The 21,351-nt window shown below is 48.4% G+C and overlaps 2 protein-coding genes across 3 annotated transcripts in view; one reads left to right on the top strand and one right to left on the bottom strand.

The window, feature by feature from the left end:
• The window catches only part of SLC30A7 (solute carrier family 30 member 7), a 29,314-nt gene extending 22,664 nt beyond the window's left edge, over window positions 1–6,650 (bottom strand). The window contains exons 1-3 of the mRNA XM_075615492.1: window positions 6,435–6,650; window positions 5,106–5,207; window positions 4,303–4,416 (exon numbers count right to left, since the gene is read on the bottom strand). Coding sequence (XP_075471607.1) covers window positions 4,303–4,416; window positions 5,106–5,207; window positions 6,435–6,514 — 296 coding nt within the window. The 5' untranslated portion in view covers window positions 6,515–6,650. The remainder of the gene's footprint in view (window positions 1–4,302; window positions 4,417–5,105; window positions 5,208–6,434) is intronic.
• Window positions 6,651–6,737: 87 nt separating this feature from the next.
• EXTL2 (exostosin like glycosyltransferase 2) lies at window positions 6,738–20,389 on the top strand. Of its 2 annotated transcripts, none has more exons than XM_075616976.1 (5): window positions 6,738–6,861; window positions 11,717–11,773; window positions 15,151–15,477; window positions 17,899–17,969; window positions 19,096–20,389. In XM_075616976.1, the coding sequence occupies exons 3-5, from the start codon at window positions 15,252–15,254 to the stop codon at window positions 19,585–19,587; spliced, it is 789 nt and encodes a 262-aa protein (XP_075473091.1). In that variant the 5' UTR covers window positions 6,738–6,861; window positions 11,717–11,773; window positions 15,151–15,251; the 3' UTR covers window positions 19,588–20,389. The 2 variants fall into 2 exon arrangements, with proteins under 2 accessions (XP_075473091.1, XP_075473090.1); XM_075616975.1 differs by having other exon boundaries at window positions 15,080–15,477.
• The last annotated feature ends 962 nt before the right edge of the window (window positions 20,390–21,351 follow it).

Genomic DNA, 21,351 nt, shown 5'->3' with positions numbered 1-21,351 from the left:
GTGTTTGTACATCCAGTGTTTTATTTTCTCACATCACACCCTGTCCTTACCAGAAAGCCAATAAAGATCGGGGGTGGGGAGATACGGGGGTGGGGAGATACGGGGGTGGGGAGATACGGGGGTGGGGAGATACGGGGGTGGGGAGATACAGGGGTGGGGAGATACAGGGGTGGGGAGATACAGGGGTGGGGAGATACAGGGGTGGGGAGATACAGGGGTGGGGAGATACAGGGGTGGGGAGCTTTGCGCTTGCAAACTCTTGTTGGACAGTGATATAACACAAAAGGGAGCTGCCTGAGGAAATCAAACCCCTCCCACCTCATACTTATATAGGTGCCAGATTTAGGTAAAAAAAAAAAAAAAAAAGTCACCAGATCACCCAGATGTGACCCCTTAACCCCGTCACTGCCATTGCTACACTTTGCCCCTAGGAGACACTGACCCCTTAGAGTAAGAACAGATCACAGACCCATGTTGACTTTAAGACATATTACACTTTGCAGCCATGCTTGTAAGCAGATATGCTTTTAAGTAGAAATGTTTCAGGTAGAATATGAAGTTTAAAAAGGAAGTTCAAAAATAAGTGGAAAAGTGGACATCACCTACTGCTTCTGATTCCTGCTTTTGATCTACGTTGGAAAGGAGGATATCATCTATCTAATACTGCACATCTCAACACTTAACTATTGCTGTGATGCCGCCTTTATTTTTTATATTTGCTGCAACCTCACTTATTATCAAATTATGCACTTCCTTCCACCAGTCTCCTTATGTCTCTAACTCTATTCATATATCTCCATCTCTCCTTTCTTCCCCACTTCTCAGTTCACATGAACTCCTTTCTTACCTGCGTCCTCTGTCACCACACAGCTATACACCTGCACTAAAACACACCCCTACAAATCATCCTCACACATTCTCTTTCTTTCCATGCTTCTCCTCCTTGCTTCTGGGGATATCTCTCCCAATCCTGGTCCCTGCCTTATTTCTACTTGCTCTCGTCCTCCGCCTCCCACATGCAACTTCTACTCCTTCTGGTGTTAACCCCTCTAACCTCATACCCATCCCCTGCCACTCTCCCTCCCCCTCTCCTCTGCCCTTTGAAATGCTTGCTCCCTCTCTAACAAGTTCCTCTCTGTACATTACTTTTTTCTCTCTCACTCTCTGCTCCTATTTGCTATAACTGAGACCTGGCTCACTCAGTCTGACTCTGCTCTGGAAGCTGCCCTCTCCTACAGTGGCCTTTACTTCTCCCACACTCCGCGCACTGATGGCTGGGGTGGAGGCGTGGGGCTCCTGCTCTCCTCTCTCTGCCGTTACCGAACTCTTCCTATTCCCCCCTCTCTTGCTTTTCCCTCCTTTGAGGTTCACACAGTCCAGATCTTCTCTCCTCTCCCTGTCTACGTGGCGGTCATCTATCGCCCACCTACCTCTACTCATCCCCCTTCTGCCTTTCTCTCTCACTTTGAATCCTGGCTCTTTCTTTCTCTCCTCAGACTCCCCTGTTCTTCTCCTTGAGGACTTCAATTGCCACATTGATGACCCCTCCCTCCCTTGGGCTTCCCGCTTTCTTTCTCTAACTTCTTCTTTTGGCCTTCAACAGTGGACTGCAGCCAGCATCCACAAGGATGGCCACTACTTAGACCTGGTTTTCACTAAGAACTTCTCTCTCTCCGATTTCTCCATTTCCCCTCTCTGACCATCACCTCATCTCATTCTCTCTATCTCGCTTCTCCCCTTCTCCACCTCCATCTACCCCCCTTTTCTGCAGAAACCTGCGCTCTATTCACTTACCTGACTTTGAGTCCACTTTACGCTCCTCCCTCTCCTCTCTCAGCTCTGCTACAGACCCCGACAACCTGGTCAGGAACTACAACTCTGTCTTGTCCTCCTCTCTTGATCTACATGCCTCGCTTTCTCTCTGCCGCACTCGCCCTTCTAACCCTAGACCCTGGTTAAATTCCCACACGCGCATGCTGCGTTCCTCCACTCGTTCCTCTGAACGCCTCTGGAGGAAGTCTCACACTCTCGCAGACTTCCTTCACTACAAATTTATGCTATCCTGTTTCAACTCTTCCCTCTCGCAAGCTAAACAAGCCTACTTTTCTTCACTAATCAACATGCACAAGTCTAACCCACGCCGACTGTTCTCTGTCTTTGATACTCTACTCAAACCACACTCAGCGGCCTCTCCTTCCTCCATCTCCGCTCAGGACTTTGCTGACTATTTTAAGGAAAAGGTGGAATCCATACGTCAGAACATCCCTCTGTTTCTTCCTCCCATACTACACCTGTTCCTAACTCTCCTCCTGCCTTCCTTGACTCTTTTTCCACTGTCTCAGAGGAGGATGTGTCGCTGTTGATCGGCCTCTTCTCCCTCTACCATTTGCCCTCTTGACCCCATTCCCTCCCATCTCCTAAAACCTCTTGCTCCTACTATAATCCCTACGCTCACACACATTTTTAACTCCTCCCTCTGCTCTGGAACCTTTCCATCCTCCTTCAAACATGCAACAGTTATACCATTACTCAAAAACAGCAAGCTTGACCCTACCTGTCTTTCTAACTATCGACCTGTCTCCCTCCTGCCTTTTGCCTCTAAACTCCTTGAACGTCTTGTATTCTCTCTCTTGCTCCATTTTCTCAACACCTATTCTCTCCTAGACCCTCTACAATCTGGCTTCCGCACTGCTCACTCCACTGAAACAGTCCTCATTAAAATAACTGACGACCTCCAAGCTGCCAAAGACCGAGGTCATTACACTCTGCTCATATTACTCGACCTCTCTGCAGCATTTGACACCGTGGAAACACCCTCTTCTCCTTCACATTCTCCATATACTCTTGGTATTCGGAACAAAGCTCTATCCTGGATCTCATCCTACCTCTCCCATCGTACTTTCAGTGTCTCTTCTGCTAACACCTCCTCCTCCTCTATTGATCTCTCTGTGGGGGTACCCCAGGGCTCTGTCCTGGGACCTTTTCTCTTTTCTCTGTATCCACTCTCTCTAGATGACCTAATAACATCTTTTGGTTTAAATATCACCTCTATGCTGACGACACACAAATATATTTCTCAACACCCGACCTTACACCTGCTGTACAAACCAAAGTTTCTGAATGTCTCTCTGCTATATCATCCTGGATGGCCCTCCGCCGCCTTAAACTCAACATGGCTAAAACAGAGCTCCTCATACCTCCTCCCAAACCTGGCCCTACTACCTCCTTCCCACATTACTGTTGGAACTACGATCATTCACCCAGTAGCCCAAGCACGCTGCCTTGGGGACACACTCGACTCCTCTCTCACATTCGCCCCTCACATTCAAAACATTTCTAAAACCTGTCGCTTTTTCCTCCGCAATATAACTAAGATACGCCCTTTCCTCTGTTGCTCGACTGCTAAACTCTGACTCAGGCCCTCATTCTCTCCCGTCTTGATTACTGTAACCTCCTGCTGTCCGGCCTTCCTGCCTCTCACCTGTCTCCCCTACAATCTATCCTAAACGCTGCTGCCAGAATCACTCTACTCTTTCCTAGATCTGTCTCAGCATCTCCCCTCATGAAATCCCTCTCCTGGCTTCCGATCAAATCCCGCATCTCACACTCCATTCTTCTCCTCACTTTTAAAGCTTTACACTCTTCTAACCCTCCTTACATCTCATCCCTAATTTCTCGTTATGCACCATCCAGACTCTTGCGTTCTTCTCAAGGATGTCTTCTTTCTACCCCCTTTGTATCTAAAGCCCTCTCCTGCCTTAAACCTTTTTCACTGACTGCCCCACACCTCTGGAATGCCCTTCCCCCCAGTACCCAACTAGCACCCTCTCTATCCACCTTTAAGACCCACCTTAAGACACACTTGCTTAAAGAAGCATATGAATAGCACTGTGGCTATTCTGAACACATGATACATAAAGCTTGGCCCCCTGCAGACGCACTTACCAGAACTCCCTCCTACTGTCTCTGTACGTTCTCCCTACCTACCAATTAGACTGCAAGCTCCTCGGAGCAGGGACTCCTCTTCCTTAATGTTACTTTTATGTCTAAAGCACTTATTCCCATGATCTGTTATTTATATTATCTGTTATTTATTTGATTACCACATGTATTACTACTGTGTAGCGCTATGTACATTAATGGCGCTATATAAATAAAGACATACAATACAATACATTTCTTCGAGTGCTTGGGAGGGATTTCTAAGACGTGGTGTATGTGTAACCTAGCAGAGGGGGGATGTAAAAACAGAGAGGGGAGAGGGAGGGGGAGTTTGGCAGATAAAACACAGATATGACTTACCCATATGAGAACGCATCGTTGCTTTTCCACCGGGAAATAACGGAGGCCGCCAGTCCCGCTAGCAGAGCCGTGCAATCGAAGAACATGTGGAAGGAGTCGGAGATGAGGCCTAAGCTGGAAGCAGACGACACGCGGGGGGGGGAGGATCAGTCACAGCGTCAGGAAACGTGACACGCAAACCACGTAGTGGGACAGAGTAAGCCGCACGCTCATCCCGGCCCCCGCGCGCTCATCCCGCGCAGCCCGGCCCCCGTGCGCTCATCCCGCACAGCACACACGCAAACCAGATCTGTACCCCAGACCACTCACAAGAGATGAAATATGCGGCACCACTCGGGTAAATATCTCCAATCCGTGTATTGGGAGCACTGCTGTGCGTGTGGATTCACCTGATGAAAGCTCATGGGGTGCACCTGAAACGTTGGACTCTGACCGTTCTCCCCGATATATGATTGGTAAGTCGAGCTCTGTGACGCTTTCTGGACTTAGGAAGTCTTTGCAAAAATCTACACAAGCGGGTTTAACATTCTCGGGTGTTGTCCACACTCTTTAGTTTCTTTTTGCCCCACAAAACAACGACATGCTGGAGTTATTTACCCGGGTGGTGCTACATTTTTTCATCTCTGTAACTGCGGTCAGGTACAGATCTGGGTGATGTATTGATCCATTGTGTGTGCACACGCCAATACATACCAATTGCTTATTGAGAGAGGTGTGTGTATGCATGCATACACACACACACACACACACACACACACACACACACACACACACCTTGTTATTCTATGTTCGGGTTTTGTTACCTGTTGCTCCAAATACCGTAGAAAAGTTCAACAAAAGCAAACGACAGGTTCAGGCACAGGAACCCAAACAGGTTCCGAGACGTGGAGTCCGAAAAGATGGATCTGCGGGATGAGAGATAAGAGGGGGCGGGGAGAGATAAGAGGGGGGGGAAGAGATACGTTGTGTGAGAGATAGAGATATATACACAAGAAAACGAAATGCGACAGGTCACTCATGAACGGAAACAATAACGTAGGGTAAAGCACAAGCAGTCCGTGAGCGATGGTCCCCGCACCTCTGTCTGATTACCAGAGACAGGAACACGTTGAGGCTGCACATACACCAACCTTTCTAAAAAAATCAGACTTCCGAAAGTGCTCAGCTACGAATCTATCCCACTACTTAATGTCTACTACAGTGTCAAGTGGAAAATCTGGGATCACACATAAGGCCCCACGAGATCACCATCTATTACCGGCAAATATATCAGTATATACTTCAATCATCGTGTCATATAGCACTCCTTCCCGTCACCTCGTCTGCTCCAATCTAGGGACGTTTCGGTCAAAGCAAAGGTATGCGGTTTTGGAACTTTACTTGGATTAACACCAACCTTTCCTGCATCTCACCCGCATTAACCTCTTCACCGCCAGAGGGCCCAGCACATCCTACTATGCACAGGGACATATACATGTATACACATACACGGATGCGACATGTATTGTATGTCAGTGAAGAGGTTAAGTGATCCCTCCTGAGGACAGACTTAAAGCTGAGCCCACCTCCCTGTCAGAGACAAACGTCAGACCTCTTATATAAGAGTTAATAAGGGAGCATTATGTGAGTGTATCAGATCCTAGTAACACCTCACAGAAACGGCTTCTGGGTGAGGAGACTGGCTAACGAGCGACATGCGAGTCACGGTCATGTCATCAGAATAAAGGATTGTGGGTGTATGTGTGTTATTTACACACACACACACACACACACACACACACACACACACACGTACGTAGAGGTATCTGTACCGTGTTAGCTGAGCTTAATAATTAAAACCGAATAGACAATAACGTTCTGGGGCTAACGAAATGCTTTTATTTACACGAATGTATATCGAAAGCTCGCACAAATAAAATTATTTCGTTAACCACAGAACAGTATAATGTATTCGGTTTTTCATTATATATATATATATATATATATATATATATATATATATATACACATATGTATACACACACACCACATCCATTCTATCGCACACATATACATACACACAATATATAGATATATAGATATAAATATATCTCACGCAAACACACACGATGCCCCGCCCCCTCCCCGGTTACCTGAGCCACCCGGACAGTTTCCGCACCAGGTTGAACTTGGGCGGTTTGTATTCATCGTCCTTGATAGAGAGCGGCAGCATGGTGACCCGAAACTGCACCCGCGGCACACCCTGCGTCCCGTGCTCTGTGTCACCCGCCGGGTCCCCGCTCTGTGCCGAGCTCCACCGACCGCTTCCTGCTTCCGGCAGGCGGGGAGTGTTCGCCGGGTGACACGCACACAGCCGCCAGCCAATCAGAAAGCAGGGTAACGGTGTCACTTCCGGGCACGCCCACCAGGGGAGCCGGAACGATGACTGAGGCTTAGCTGTGGGGCGGGGCTTCATGCGGAGGGGCGGGGCTTCATGCTTAAGTGGAAACAACCGATCAATTTGCCAGAGTGAAAGATGGCGGATGCACGAGAGTCAGCGTGGTGACGCAATAACGTGAGGTAGGTGTGTAGTGAGGTAGGTGTGTAGTGAGGTAGGTGTGTAGTGAGGTAGGTGTGTAGTGAGGTAGGTGTGTAGTGAGGTAGGTGTGTAGTGAGGTAGTTGTGTAGTGAGGTAGGTGTGTAGTGAGGTAGGTGTGTAGTGAGGTAGGTGTGTAGTGAGGTAGGTGTGTAGTCTAAACGCATGGGCACGCTGGGCAGTTACCCGGGGGCCCCACGCGCACAGGGGCCCCACGCGCACAGGGGCCCCACGCGCACAGGGGCCCCATGCTAATCTATGCACAGACCAGAATTTAACACTAATTTTCCCATCACCCGCCTCCACATCCAAATCTCCCGCTAACTCGGTAGAGGAGAGAAATGGCGCCTTGCAGCGGGGAGTCGGAGTCGGCGTGTCTGCGTTCGCCAGAGAAATGGCGGTACCAATAAATATAAGTTTATTTTATTGATAATTTCCATTTTTCTTCCTGTGAGTGGCTGTGTAGGCCGGCCCAGCGCACTGCTCTCCCCGGGGGCATATCATGCTGTTAAGACGGCCCTGGGTGTGTAGGTGTGTGTGTCAGTCACTAATTAATGTTCCTTACTTGCCTGAGATATAACACTGGTCTTTGAAGTGGGATGTCAGTCAGAGAGTGCCTGGGTGTGACTGAGCTGCATAATGATATATAATATGCCACTTTATACAGTATATCATTATAGTGTCTGTCCCTCCTAGGGACAACATGTACTAATGGCAGTGACTTGTTTAAGGTGTCACATCTGGGTGGCATATATTTAACCATATCTGACACCTTTTTTAAGTAGTCTGCCCTGAGACACTTTATTATTATTATTATTATTGAGCCCCAATAAGTCAAACGCTCTGTAAACTGTGTGAAACATCAGACCTATAATATTAGGCAGTAGCCTTCTCACAAAAGCTGATCTTGGAAGTGGGTGGTTACCCAGGGAACTCCCTTTAAATCTTCATTTAGTAACGGCCAACCCAATAATAAAGGAAACAACACTGTATGTATATCTTTATTTATATAGTGCTGACCGTGTACTCAGCGCTTCACAAAGACAATACAGTGCAGGGAATTATAATATTATAAGCGCAGTAAAGTCAGACAATGGGAAAGGAAATCCCTGCCCCGGAGAGCTTGCAATCTAAGTGGTATATTGGGAGACAGACAGGTGAGAGAATAAGTGCAGTGGATGGCAGTGCGTGGACACAATGGTGGGTAGGAGTGACTGAGTGTGGGACGGTAGCCAGGAGTGCCGGCTATTGGGCTGCTTCTTTTGCGAAGGTTGGTGAGTATTACATTAGATACTGGTAGGTTACACCATTAGGAGGGGGTGAGGAGACAGGGAGGCGGGGTGAGAGGTGTGTACATGTCTGGGTGCAGGATTAGCAGAGACATCCTCAGCAGCAGGAAGGAGGCGTAGAAAGAGGATTTGTGGGGTTGCTTTTTATTTAGGGTGTAGAAGATGTTGGAAAAGAGGTGATTAAATAGTGGTGCAGTGTGTGGGCACAGACATAGGTGGAGGGCAGGAGCGGTGAAGAAATGTGGAGGGGAGTGGGGCAGTTGGTGAGAAATTTTTACAAGGAGTGAGAATACAGCAAATAGGGAGGGCATAATGAGAGGTGGGAGGAGAGAGGTCCCGTCTATAGATGTGTACAAATTATCAGAGCATTTAAAAGTCTGGCTGTTGCGGTGCGGAGTCCAGTTCTTCTTCTTGTAGTCTTCACCTCCAATATTAACTCCACAGACACTTCACATGTGTCACGTAAGATGTTACACAGCCATATGACACAACAAAGATACACTGACTTAAATACTGTACTCAACACATTTACTTGACTAATAATTAAGGGAGGGGTTTGCCTATTCAGCTCAGACAGGCATACAGACAGCGTATATATTGGAATGTAATAGTTACTGTAATGTATTTTACATACCATTATGAAATATATTGTATAGAAAGTTGCTTATTGAAAACCTACAACCCTCATATACTAATATCATCAATGTATGGCTTCTTATACAGAGAGGCAGTGTTTTTTATTTAGGGTATATGTCCTAATCCCGGGTGTGTCCGTCAGGATGGAGGTGGGATCTAGGGCTGTAACATGAGCAGGACCCCACGCAGGGGGCAAACCGGTGAATTATGGGAAAAAGCAGGGCAGGAAATCAGGGCAAAGTGAGTGTGAATACAAAGGGGCACTGTTACTTCTCTCGGGCTGGAGGTGCGTGCCATGCTGGGGTATTATAACTTCATGTATACCCTAACCATCTGTGCACCCTAAGGCCTTGGACATGGTCAAAAAGACCGCGCTGAGGGGAAACATTATCCCTATCAGCGCGGCTTTAGACGGCGCTTGCGGAGGCGTGTGGAAATGCAGGAGACAGGCAAGTTTAAATTTTGCCACTCATGCAAGCGCAGGGCCGGTCACATGACTGCCAAAAGCCAATGGCAGTCCGCGCCGTGATGTGGCGCGCTAGCCCCGCCTCCCGATCCGCCTCCAGGCCCGCCTCCCGAAACCTCCCACCCAGCACACAAGCGCGCTCGCTGACGCTCATGCAGGGACAAGAAAAATCTCCTGCGTGAGCAGGAGAGCATGAGCGTCAGCGCCGCTCCCTGCACCATGTCCCAGGCCTAATACTCTAACCTCTAGTATACTATATACCCTAATACTCTCTAACCTCCTGTGTACCCTAATACACTCTAACCTCTTGTATACTATATTAAAACACACATTCCCAGTAAGCTCAAACTCCAAAACGTGTGTGTGTGTGTGTCAGTCAGTCAGTCAAAAGGAGTGCTACTGAGTGTGGCAAATACATTTTGCTGTATGGACAAGACCCACTGAGGTTGTTTCCCCTCATACAGAGGTAAAAGGAAGGGTTCACAGTGTAGTGTAGGACCTGCATATTTGGTTATACCTTGACGTGGTATGCAGGCTTATGACGCTTTGGCCAAAAGGTTTAACTAAATAACCAAGAAAATTTTATCATTGTAGTATTTGTACTTTTATACTTATTACCATATGTTTTGTCAATTGGATGTAGCATTGGGCACGCCTGTCTTTTGTTGTATACTATACCCTAATACTCTCTAACCTCCTGTGTACCCTAATACTTGCTAGCAGAGCAGTGTGCGTGTCTGTATTATACGCAGAGCAGCGTGCGTGTCTGTATTATACGCAGAGCAGCGTGCGTCTGTTATACGCAGAGGAGGGGATTGGGGGAGAGGGGTGAGTGTGAGATCTCAGTATTTTGGGAATCGGGGGTCCCTGCAGCTGAAATGAATGGAGTTTGAATGCTTCAAACCTATGTTCAAATAAAAGAATAACCTCCAACGACCTTGTCCGGAGCTTCCTTCCTCCCCTGTGTACCGTGTCTACCCCAATCCCTATAACAGAGACGACCTGCTGCGAGTCGGTGTCATATCCGCCCAGGTGGGAAGCCCCAAACTGTGCAAACCGTTCTGAGACCGGCTCTCGTATTGTGCTACGTGCCTGGGAATTTGCTGGCACCGCCAGGCGAAGGTTCCCAGGTAACGAGTTACCCAGGCCGAGCCCGAGATGGACAGTTCCAAATCCGCATGCTGGTTTGTTAAACTTTAGGGGTGTTAGTGGTTGGGGTAGGGGGATAACTTTAGGGGTGTTAGTGGTTGGGGTAGGGGGATAACTTTAGGGGTGTTAGTGGTTGGGGTAGGGGGATAACTTTAGGGGTGTTAGTGGTTAGGGTAGGGGGATAACTTTAGGGGTGTTAGTGGTTAGGGTAGGGGGATAACTTTAGGGGTGTTAGGGTAGAGGGATAACTTTAGGGGTGTCATTGGTTAGGGTAGGGGGATAACTTTAGGGGTGTTAGTGGTTACGGTAGGGGGATAACTTTAGGGGTGTTAGTGGTTCTGGTAGAGGGATAACTTTAGGGGTGTTAGTGGTTAGGGTAGGGGGATAACTTTAGGGGTGTTGGTGGTTAGGGTAGAGGGATAACTTTAGGGGTGTTAGTGGTTAGGGTAGGGGGATAACTTTAGGGGTGTTAGTGGTTAGGGTAGGGGGATAACTTTAGGGGTGTTAGTGGTTAGGGTAGGGGGATAACTTTAGGGGTGTTGGGGTAGGGGGATAACGTCAGGTGTTGGAGGTTTAGGGTAGGGGGTTTTAGGTTAAAGGGAACGGTCTCGGACTTACCTTAGTGGCGAAGCGGGCGGCGGCTGAGCTCCCCAGTGGCGCGGTAATTGGTGGTGCCGGCGTTCATTTGGCTGCAGCGGAACGGCCACGAGCACATGTCCTATCTCACCCGAATGCTGCCGCATTGTCACTTTGGGCCATTAAGGTCCCAGTCCTGTATGGCAATATCCAAAGATTCATAGTGAACCCCACATCACTACATGGCAGCGGGCCGCCTTCTCCGCGTGTTTAGCCTAAATGTCCTCTCTTATCCCTCTCCCCTTCCTGCTCATTGGGTCTCTCCCTACCCACCTGTTACCTGCCGTGCCAGGGAGGGGGGGGGAGGGCTTTGATCATACCCGGGTCCGTGAGCCTGCAGGGAGGCACGTAGGAATATTTACCCAGGTGCACAAAGGCCTCGCTGGTCTATTGTTATAACTTTCATTGCCAACCACAGAGAGGGGAGGGAGGCAACCCTAGACAGTCCTCTGCACCTGTATTGTACGCAGAGCAGCGCGTGTGTCTGTTGTATGCAGAGCAGCGCGTGTCTGTATTGTACGCAGAGCAGCGCGTGTGTCTGTTGTATGCAGAGCAGTTCATATCTATATCAGTGGGAATATAAAATGGAGAAGCAGTCGCACTGCCCACACTGCGTCGTCTCCTAACCCTGGCTACATATGTGTGTATTTCCTCCTGTGACAGGACCTGTGTGATGTTGGCTGGTGGCTGACCGGTGAGGACCTGTCCTGCGGATATGAGGTACACACATGATACATGTACTACCTACTGCACTATCTACTGAATGTTGATGGAGAACCCTGAAAACCAGCACACCAACCACCGCACACTCAAATGGCAAACATCATAAAGTAACAACTTGCAAACAACTACTCAAATTTCTACTCATACTATTACTCTCTTTAGCAGGTGATATTGAACCTAACCCAGGTCCTCCTATTTCAGCTCTGTCCCATGCCCCTGAGAATACCCCCTTCAAATTCCATAGAGGTCTATCTGTCGCCCATATAAATATCCGGAGTCTGCTGCCCAAACTGGATGAAATAAGGGCATGGTGCCTTATGCATAAACCCACAGCCATCGTTCTTACAGAAACATGGCTATCCCCTAAAACCCCTGATGCCAATATCGCTATTCAGGGATACTCCATTTTTAGGAGAGATAGGTCAAAGAGAGGAGGATGTTATTTTATATTGCAGACACCTTACAATTTACACTGTTAAACTGCCCCCCAAGACCAACCTCTTTTGAAATCCTAGTTGGCAGAATCTGCCTCCCCTTCTCTAAACCTGTCCTGATTGCTGGCATCTACCACCCCCCTAAATCACCTCTACAATCTCTGACTGATATCACCCAGTTTCTTGGCTCTATTTCCTCTCTGAATGAGAAGAGTGAGCTGCTAGTACTTGGGGATTTCAACTTCAATTGGCTCGACCCTTAAAACCACAAAATCCAGACACAAATCAAGTCGCTTAACCTATCGCAACTCCTTTCCCAACCCACACGGACAAACCTGAAATCACATAACCATTCCTTGCTTGACTGGATTCTCTCCTCATATCCCAGCATAATCCAATCCTGTGGCATCCTTCCTGACATTTTCAGTGACCATGCAATAGTGTACTGTGTAAGGAAAATTAAACCGTCCCAATCAAGCCCTAAAGTTCTCCTCACTAGAACATTTAGAAACTTTAACCCACAACAGTTTCTGGCTGACCTTACCAACTGCACTTGGCACAGAATCGATTTAATTCCCGACCCTGATTCTGCGCTCGACTATTTCCAATCTGAGTTCTTAAAACTCTGCGATACCCATGCTCCACTTTGCACAATAGGGGTACGGGGGGCCCACCTTCCATGGGTTACACCTGACCTTCTAGCACTCTACCAGTTCAGGGATGCCTTGTGGAAAAGCCACAAAATAACTGGCACTACCAAGGATCTCAATCACTACAGATGCCTGCGGAACATGTGCACAAGGCAAACAAGGCATGCAAAAGCACAATATTACTCTGACAATCTCCTCCAGAACACCTCAAACCCAGCTAACTTCTGGACGGTTATCAACAATATATTCCAGCCTCCTAACCATCAACAACCAAATAATATCACGAAGGGGGATATTACTCTGACAAACCCCACCGATATTGCAAATGCATTCAATGATTACTTTGTGGGGTGTGCTACTAACTTATTAGCAAAACGCAACCCAAACCACAAACCTGAATCTCATCCTTGGGAGTACCCCTATAGCCCCACCCCCTCCCAACATTGCCCACAATTTTCAATTTGGCCCAGTATCCGAGGAGGAGATTACACGAGCGCTTCTCAAATTAAAACTAAGCAGCCAATGTGGACCTGACTTACTACAATCTATGCTCCTAAGACTTGGTGCCCCAGCCATTGCTAAACCAATTGCTTCCATAGTCAACTCTATCCTGTCTGCTGGCCATATTCCTAAGACCTGGAAAACTGCCAGAGTTGTCCCAATCTTCAAAAGTGAGGACAAAAACACTGTCTCAAACTACAGACCAATCTCACTTCTCCCAATCCTATCCAAAGTCATGGAAAAATGTGTCCACTCCCAATTAAGCGATTACTATAACAAGACAAATTTCCCTAGCCAATTCCAATCTGGCTTTCGCCCCAAGCACACTACCGTAACTACCGTGCTAAAAGTTTGCAATGAAATCCAGTGTGGAATGGAACGGGGACAACTCACTGGTGCAGTATTCCTAGATTTTGCAAAGGCTTTTGACACAGTTGATCATGTTATCCTGCTTAACAAACTCTAGAGCTCTGGAATAGGGAAGCATGCTTTAAACTGGTTTCAGTCCTACCTATCAGGTAGATCCCAACATGTGTCCATCTCTGGCTCTAACTCTAACCCCCTGGATATCACCGCAAGGCTCTGTTCTGGGGCCCCTACTCTTCTCAGTGTTCATCAATGATCTTCCCACAGCTTGGCAGGAAGCCTCAATACACATGTATGCAGATGACACAATCCTATATGCACACAGCCATAGCCTCTCTGACCTTCAACACATACTTCAGTCTGACTTTTTCACTCAAACTGGATTTCCCAAAACAAACTGTTTTTAAACACTGACAAGACTGTAACAATGGTATTTGGGACCAAGACTAAATTTTTAAAGCTTCCAGCGACTGAGCTCCAGATTAGAACCAACGCTAACACCACCCTAACCCCTGTCACTAGTTTTAAATACCTGGGCATATGGTTTGACTCCCACTTAACATTTGGGATTCACATTGATACCCTGACAACCAAGACCTATGCCAAACTAGGGGTACTTTACAGGAACAAATCCTCCCTAAGTCTCCTGGTCAGAAAGCGTATCGCACAGGAGATGCTAATGCCAATTATTGACTATGGAGACATAGTATATGGCTAAGCACCTCAAACCCACCTTAGCAAACTTAACACCCTCTACAACTCAATTTGTTGTTTTGTTCTCCAATGCAACTATAACACACATCACTGCGAAATGCTCAAAGAACTAGATTGGTCATCACTAGAGTCTAGGCGCAAAGTTCACCTTTCCTGTCTTGCCTTCAAATTCTTTATGGGCAAGCTACCCGCCTATCTGAACAAGCTCCTCACCCCTACCACTTGCAGCACTTATCACCTGAGATCAGACTCCAAAAGACTATTCATGGTCCAAAGGCTCAACAAAGTATCCGGCCGTTCCTCCTTCTCTTACCGTGCACCCCAAAACTGGAACAACCTACCAGAGACTCTCATATCCGCCACCAGTTTAAGTTCTTTCAAATCTAAGGCTGTCTCACATTTTAATCTGGTCTGTAACTGTTACATTCGCCCATAATATATATTATCTCTAACTGTGCATTCAATGTCTTGTATATAATGTACACCCTGTTCATTTATGTAACTGTACTTGTAACCATGTATTTGAGGTAACTCTCAATGTATTACTTCCTGGTAAAATATTTTATAAATAAATGTGTCGCCACACGCGTGTTCACCCTGCGCTGGCTGCGATAACGCGTGTCTGCTTTGACCTGCAGGTTCCTGGGCCGGCTGGGGCGGATGATGCGTGTGTCCTGCGCGGCCTTCACCCTCCTCCTCCTCGTTCTAGGGGCCCTGGCTTCCCTACTCCCCGCTGCGAGGGACGAGGCCGTGTGGGGTCTCCGCAGAGGCGCGCCCCCCCGGGCCCCCGAGGACGCCTTCACCCTCATCATGCAAACGTACAACCGGACGGACCTGCTGCTGAAGATGCTGAACCATTACCAGGCGGTGCCCCGGCTGCGCGGGGTCATCGTGGTGTGGAACAACGTGGGCCAGGAGCCTCCCGCCAGGCTCTGGGAGTCTCTGGGACCTCACCCCGTGCCCGTCACCTTCAAAAAGCAGAGCGCCAACCTCATGCGGAACCGTCTGCGGCGCCTCCCGGAGATCGAAACCCAGGGTGAGGCCGGGGGGGGGGGGGGGAGGGGCAGTATGTCTATACACTGATGGCACGCTGCGCTGTATAATTATGCCGAGTATCTCTATACACTGATAGTGAGCACGCTGCGCTGTATAATGATGACGAGTATCTCTATACACTGATAGTGATCACGCTGCGCTGTATAATGATGCCGAGTATCTCTATACACTGATAGTGAGCGCGCTGCGCTGTATAATGATGACGAGTATCTCTATACACTGATAGTGAACACGCTGCGCTGTATAATGATGCTGTATATCTCTGCGCACTTCCAGCCTCCCAATAACGCACCACTATATAATGGTGATGAGCAGTGGTTGACAAATCACCAAAAAATCTACTCGCCACACAAAAAAATCTACTCGCCACCTAGTACCAAACGTGTGCTGCTTGGGCCAATATTTACTCGCCCGGGGGTTAAATCCACTCGCCCGGGGCGAGCAAATGTATAGGTTTGTCGAACACTGGTGATGAGTATATCTCTACCCTCCCAGTTCAATGGAGTATATGGCACTAAATAATGATAAAGAATTTGTGGTTATATTGTGCTGCAGATTTGGTAACCACGCAGGTAAATCCCCGTCTCGTGCAGCGTCGGCGCCCTGCAGTAACTGGGAGTATGTGACGGTATTAATGCTTCCAGTCTCGTGCAGTATCCGGCGTCGGCGCCCTGCAGTAACTGGAAGTATGTGACAGTATTAATGCTTCCAGTCTCGTGCAGTGTCCGGCGTCGGCGCCCTGCAGTAACTGGGAGTATGTGACAGTATTAATGCTTCCAGTCTCGTGCAGCGTCCAGCGTCGGCGCCATGCAGTAACTGGGAGTATGTGACAGTATTAATGCTTCCAGTCTCGTGTAGTATCCGGCGTCAGCGCCCTGCAGTAACTGGGAGTATGTGACAGTATTAATGCTTCCAGTCTCGTGCAGCGTCCAGCGTCGGCGCCCTGCAGTAACTGGGAGTATGTGACAGTATTAATGCTTCCAGTCTCGTGCAGCGTTCCAGCGTCGGCGCCCTGCAGTAACTGGGAGTATGTGACAGTATTAATGCTTCCAGTCTCGTGCAGCGTCCAGCGTCGGCGCCCTGCAGTAACTGGAAGCATGTGACAGTATTAATGCTTCCAGTCTCGTGTAGTATCCGGCGTCTGCGCCCTGCAGTAACTGGGAGTATGTGACAGTATTAATGCTTCCAGTCTCGTGCAGCATCCGGCGTCGGCGCCCTGCAGTAACTGGGAGTATGTGACAGTATTAATGCTTCCAGTCTCGTGTAGTATCCGGCGTCGGCGCCCTGCAGTAACTGGGAGTATGTGACAGTATTAATGCTTCCAGTCTCGTGCAGCGTCCGGCGTCGGCGCCCTGCAGTAACTGGGAGTATGTGACAGTATTAATGCTTCCAGTCTCGTGTAGTATCCGGCGTCAGCGCCCTGCAGTAACTGGGAGTATGTGACAGTATTAATGCTTCCAGTCTCGTGCAGCGTCCAGCGTCGGCGCCCTGCAGTAACTGGGAGTATGTGACAGTATTAATGCTTCCAGTCTCGTGCAGTATCCGGCGTCGGCGCCCTGCAGTAACTGGAAGTATGTGACAGTATTAATGCTTCCAGTCTCGTGTAGTATCCGGCGTCGGCGCCCTGCAGTAACTGGGAGTATGTGACAGTATTAATGCTTCCAGTCTCGTGCAGCGTCGGCGCCCTGCAGTAACTGGAAGTATGTGACAGTATTAATGCTTCCAGTCTCGTGCAGTGTCCGGCGTCGGCGCCCTGCAGTAACTGGGAGTATGTGACCGTATTAATGCTTCCAGTCTCGTGCAGCATCCGGCGTCGGCGCCCTGCAGTAACTGGGAGTATGTGACAGTATTAATGCTTCCAGTCTCGTGCAGCGTCCAGCGTCGGCGCCCTGCAGTAACTGGGAGTATGTGACCGTATTAATGCTTCCAGTCTCGTGCAGTGTCCGGCGTCACGCCCTGCAGTAACTGGGAGTATGTGACAGTATTAATGCTTCCAGTCTCGTGTAGTATCCGGCGTCAGCGCCCTGCAGTAACTGGAAGTATGTGACAGTATTAATGCTTCCAGTCCCGTGTAGTATCCGGCGTCAGCGTCCTGTATGGGAGCTCGCGCCCTGCAGTAACTGGAAGTATGTGTCAGTATTAAGGCTTCCAGTACCGTGCAGTATCCAGCGTCAGCGCCCTGCAGTAATTGGAAGTATGTGACAGTAGTATTAATGCTTCCAGTACCGTGCAGTATTCGGCGTCCTGCAGTAACTGGAAGCATGTGACAGTAGTATTAATGCTTCCAGTCCCGTGTAGTATCCAGCGTCGGCGTCCTGCAGTAACTGGATAACTGGAAGCATGTGACAGTGTTAATGCCTTCGGACTCCTGTGTAGTGAATCAATCTTCCCTCTCTCACAGCTGTGCTAATGATGGATGACGACACTCTCGTTAGCGCTTACGATGTCTCTTTCGCCTTCTCCATCTGGCAGGTAATTAAAATAGATACTGCTCAACTGGAATCCTACACCCTTAATCCTGCATATTTATTGATTATTGGCATATCAACGAGCAGAACGCCCATACACACGTGTGCACGTACTAACTGACAGTAGCTGGTGTTACTCGGGGAATTCTAATAAAACAAAAATTACTGATATTTATAAATAGATCATTCAGTTTCTTAGTTAAAAAACAAACTGTTTATTTTTATTCTAAATTAACAACAATTGGAAGGTGAAGGCATGTTTGTTGCCAACGCCTAACAACTAGAAGCCCATTTGGAAGTGCACTCCTTGGCAATTAAAACTTAACATTTAATTATAAGATACATAAAATAAGTTCTTAGCATATAGTAAATGTGATTTTCTACAAATAATGTACTTATGCGGGAAGGAATGGAGAGATGGTAGACGGCCACGGTGTATAATAAGGTATGCTATGTCTAAATACAACGGCAATAGCAACTGACACCAATTGGCCTTAATAGAGAGTAAGTTACCCTGCTGTGGAAGCTCAAAAACGCTTTCCCTAAATAAGTGTATTGTGCGTCATGTGGCGCAGCATACCAATCAAACCAACCTGTATTGATATAAATAGCCCAAAACAGTGTATGGCCCCGAGTCCTTTGTACTGCCCGTGGGATGAATAGTTATTTTGAAAGCTCCTTGTGTTGTCCCTGAATATATTTGTATATAGTTATCATATCCCCTCTTAGACGCCTCTTTTCTAATGTAAATAAATCTAATTTAGCTAGCCTCTCCTCATAAGTTAGAATGTCCATCCCCTTTATTAATTTGGTGGCTCTTCTCTGCACTCTCTCTAGTTCCATAATGTCTTTTCTCAGGATTGGTGCCCAAAATTGTACTCCATATTCAAGGTGTGGTCTTACTAATGCTTTGTAAAGGGGCATAATTATGTTTACTTCCCTTCCATCCATTGCCCGTTTCGTGCAAGATAACGTTACGATATCTTAAGAGGTGTCAAAATACATAGCGAGCAGACACACAACTTTCCAACATAGTGTGGTGTGTGTGGTTTTTATGAGCTCTCGGATCTGATACCTTTCCTATCTTCTCCTCCCCCCCCCCCCCCCCCCCCCCCTGCCCTGTTCTTCAGCAATTTCCTGACCGGATTGTGGGTTTTGTGCCCAGGAAACACATCTCCTCGCCCTCCGGGATTTACAGCTACGGCAGCTTCGAGCTGCAGGCGCCCGACACCGGCAGCGGTGACGTGTACTCCATGATACTCATCGGCGCCGCGTTCTTTCACCGCGAGTACCTGCGGCTCTTCGAGGCGCTGCCCGCACCCGTCCACGCCATGATCGACCAGACACAAAACTGCGATGACATTGCCATGAACTTTGTGGTGGCGAACCACACGGGGAAGGCGTCCGGCGTGCTGGTGAAACCCACAGACATGAGGAACCTGGAGAAGGAGACGGAGAGCGGTTACACGGGCATGTGGCACCGGGCAGAGCACCTGCTGCAGCGCTCGCACTGCCTGAACAGGCTGGCCCGTGTGTACGGCGGGATGCCCCTGAAATATTCCAGCATGATGATCTCACAGTTCGGTTTCCCAAACTACGCCAACCACAAGTCTAAAAATTAGTGAGGACTGCACGGGGGTTACGGAAACACCTGGTACAGAGGCCCGGAGCTGGGAATGGCGTGATGTAGTAACTCTCAGAGCGAGGTGCATGTCATCATTTGCGTCTAATGGCAGTGACAGGGTTACGGGGTCAGTCCCTCCTAGGGACAGTGTGTACTAATGGCAGTGACATGGTTACGGGGTCGGTGTCTCCTAGGGGCAAAGTGTACTAATGGCAGTGACATGGTTACGGGTCTGGGTGACTGATTTGAATATTTTTTTTGTTTTACCCAAATCTGATACCTATAATATTTGTTACAATCATTTATAGGTAGTTTGTAAACGTGAGGAGCTTGTAACTTGGGAGGAATTTAACACGAGTTTGCGCAGGCAAAGTTCCTTCCCTCACCCCACCCTTATCTTTGTGGACTCTGTTACAAGGGCAAGGGGGAATAAGGGTAAAAATGCCTGACAAACACACTTCAATTTATCGGCCCCTAAGAAATGCAATTTGTCGTTTTGTCGTTTTATTTCCAGAGAAACAAAATAAGTAAAATCTTTGCCTGTAACACGATTAGATTTATTTAATGAAGTCATTTAAATTGTTACGTTGTTTACAAAAGGTGTTTTTTTTTGGGGGGGGGGGGTGTTGCATCTTTAAAAAAAACAAAAAAAACACCCCATTAAATAAATTTTTTTGAATGACTTTTTTTTTCCTTCCTAAATGCTGTTGTATATAATGTTTTTTCTTTGTTGCTATAGTACCCAAAAGTATAAAGAGGAATGACCATAATTATCCAATAAAACTAGAAAGACAGCGGAAGATGAAATGTTTATTTCTTTTTTTTACATGACTGCCCGGCCTCGGATGGGGGTCCACCTCTGCCCGGCCTCGGATGGGGGTCCACCTCTGCCCGGCCTCGGATGGGGGTCCACCTCTGCCCGGCCTCGGATGGGGGTCCACCTCTGCCCGGCCTCGGATGGGGGTCCACCTCTGCCCGGCCTCGGATGGGGGTCCACCTCTGCCCGGCCTCGGATGGGGGTCCACCTCTGCCAGGCCTCGGATAGGGGTCCACCTCTGCCCGGCCTCGGATAGGGGTCCACCTCTGCCCGGCCTCGGATAGGGGTCCACCTCTGCCCGGCCTCGGATGGGGGTCCACCTCTGCCCGGCCTCGGATGGGGGTCCACCTCTGCCCGGCCTCGGATGGGGGTCCACCTCTGCCCGGCCTCGGATGGGGGTCCACCTCTGCCCGGCCTCGGATTGGGGTCCACCTCTGCCCGGCCTCGGATTGGGGTCCACCTCTGCCCGGCCTCGAACAAACACACTGACATCACAATTGGTGAATACAAATTGTCACTGCATTTATTATTATAACATAACCAATACACAACTTAACATTTTAACACTTCCGCAGGGACCCATCTGTTTTGTTCTGAGCACTGTCGCACACAGCCCACAGGATACCTGGGCTTTGAACCGCCACAGCGATCCTGACGACACTGTAAATGCACTGTACTTTGGGTGGTCACTCCCATCCCCGCTGCACTAGCCTCGTATGACACCGCTTCGACCTTCACCAAAACAGTATAACTGGCAAGGTCCCCATAACTAACGTTACACCATCCTGCCATGAGCAAGGGCATTTAGCGCCATAAACTGGCCTTGCGGCTGCCAACCAGCCTACTGCAGTCTCCAAACTGTCCTGCAAACTAAGAGTGAAAATATCACTCCCAATTTCAGAGAGCTGCACCCCATCTTCCCTAAACAAACCAGCCGACCTGCCC

This window comes from Ascaphus truei, chromosome 10 (genome assembly GCF_040206685.1).
Source record: "Ascaphus truei isolate aAscTru1 chromosome 10, aAscTru1.hap1, whole genome shotgun sequence".
NCBI lineage: Eukaryota > Metazoa > Chordata > Amphibia > Anura > Ascaphidae > Ascaphus > Ascaphus truei.
This window is presented reverse-complemented; position numbering and strand designations above follow the sequence as displayed.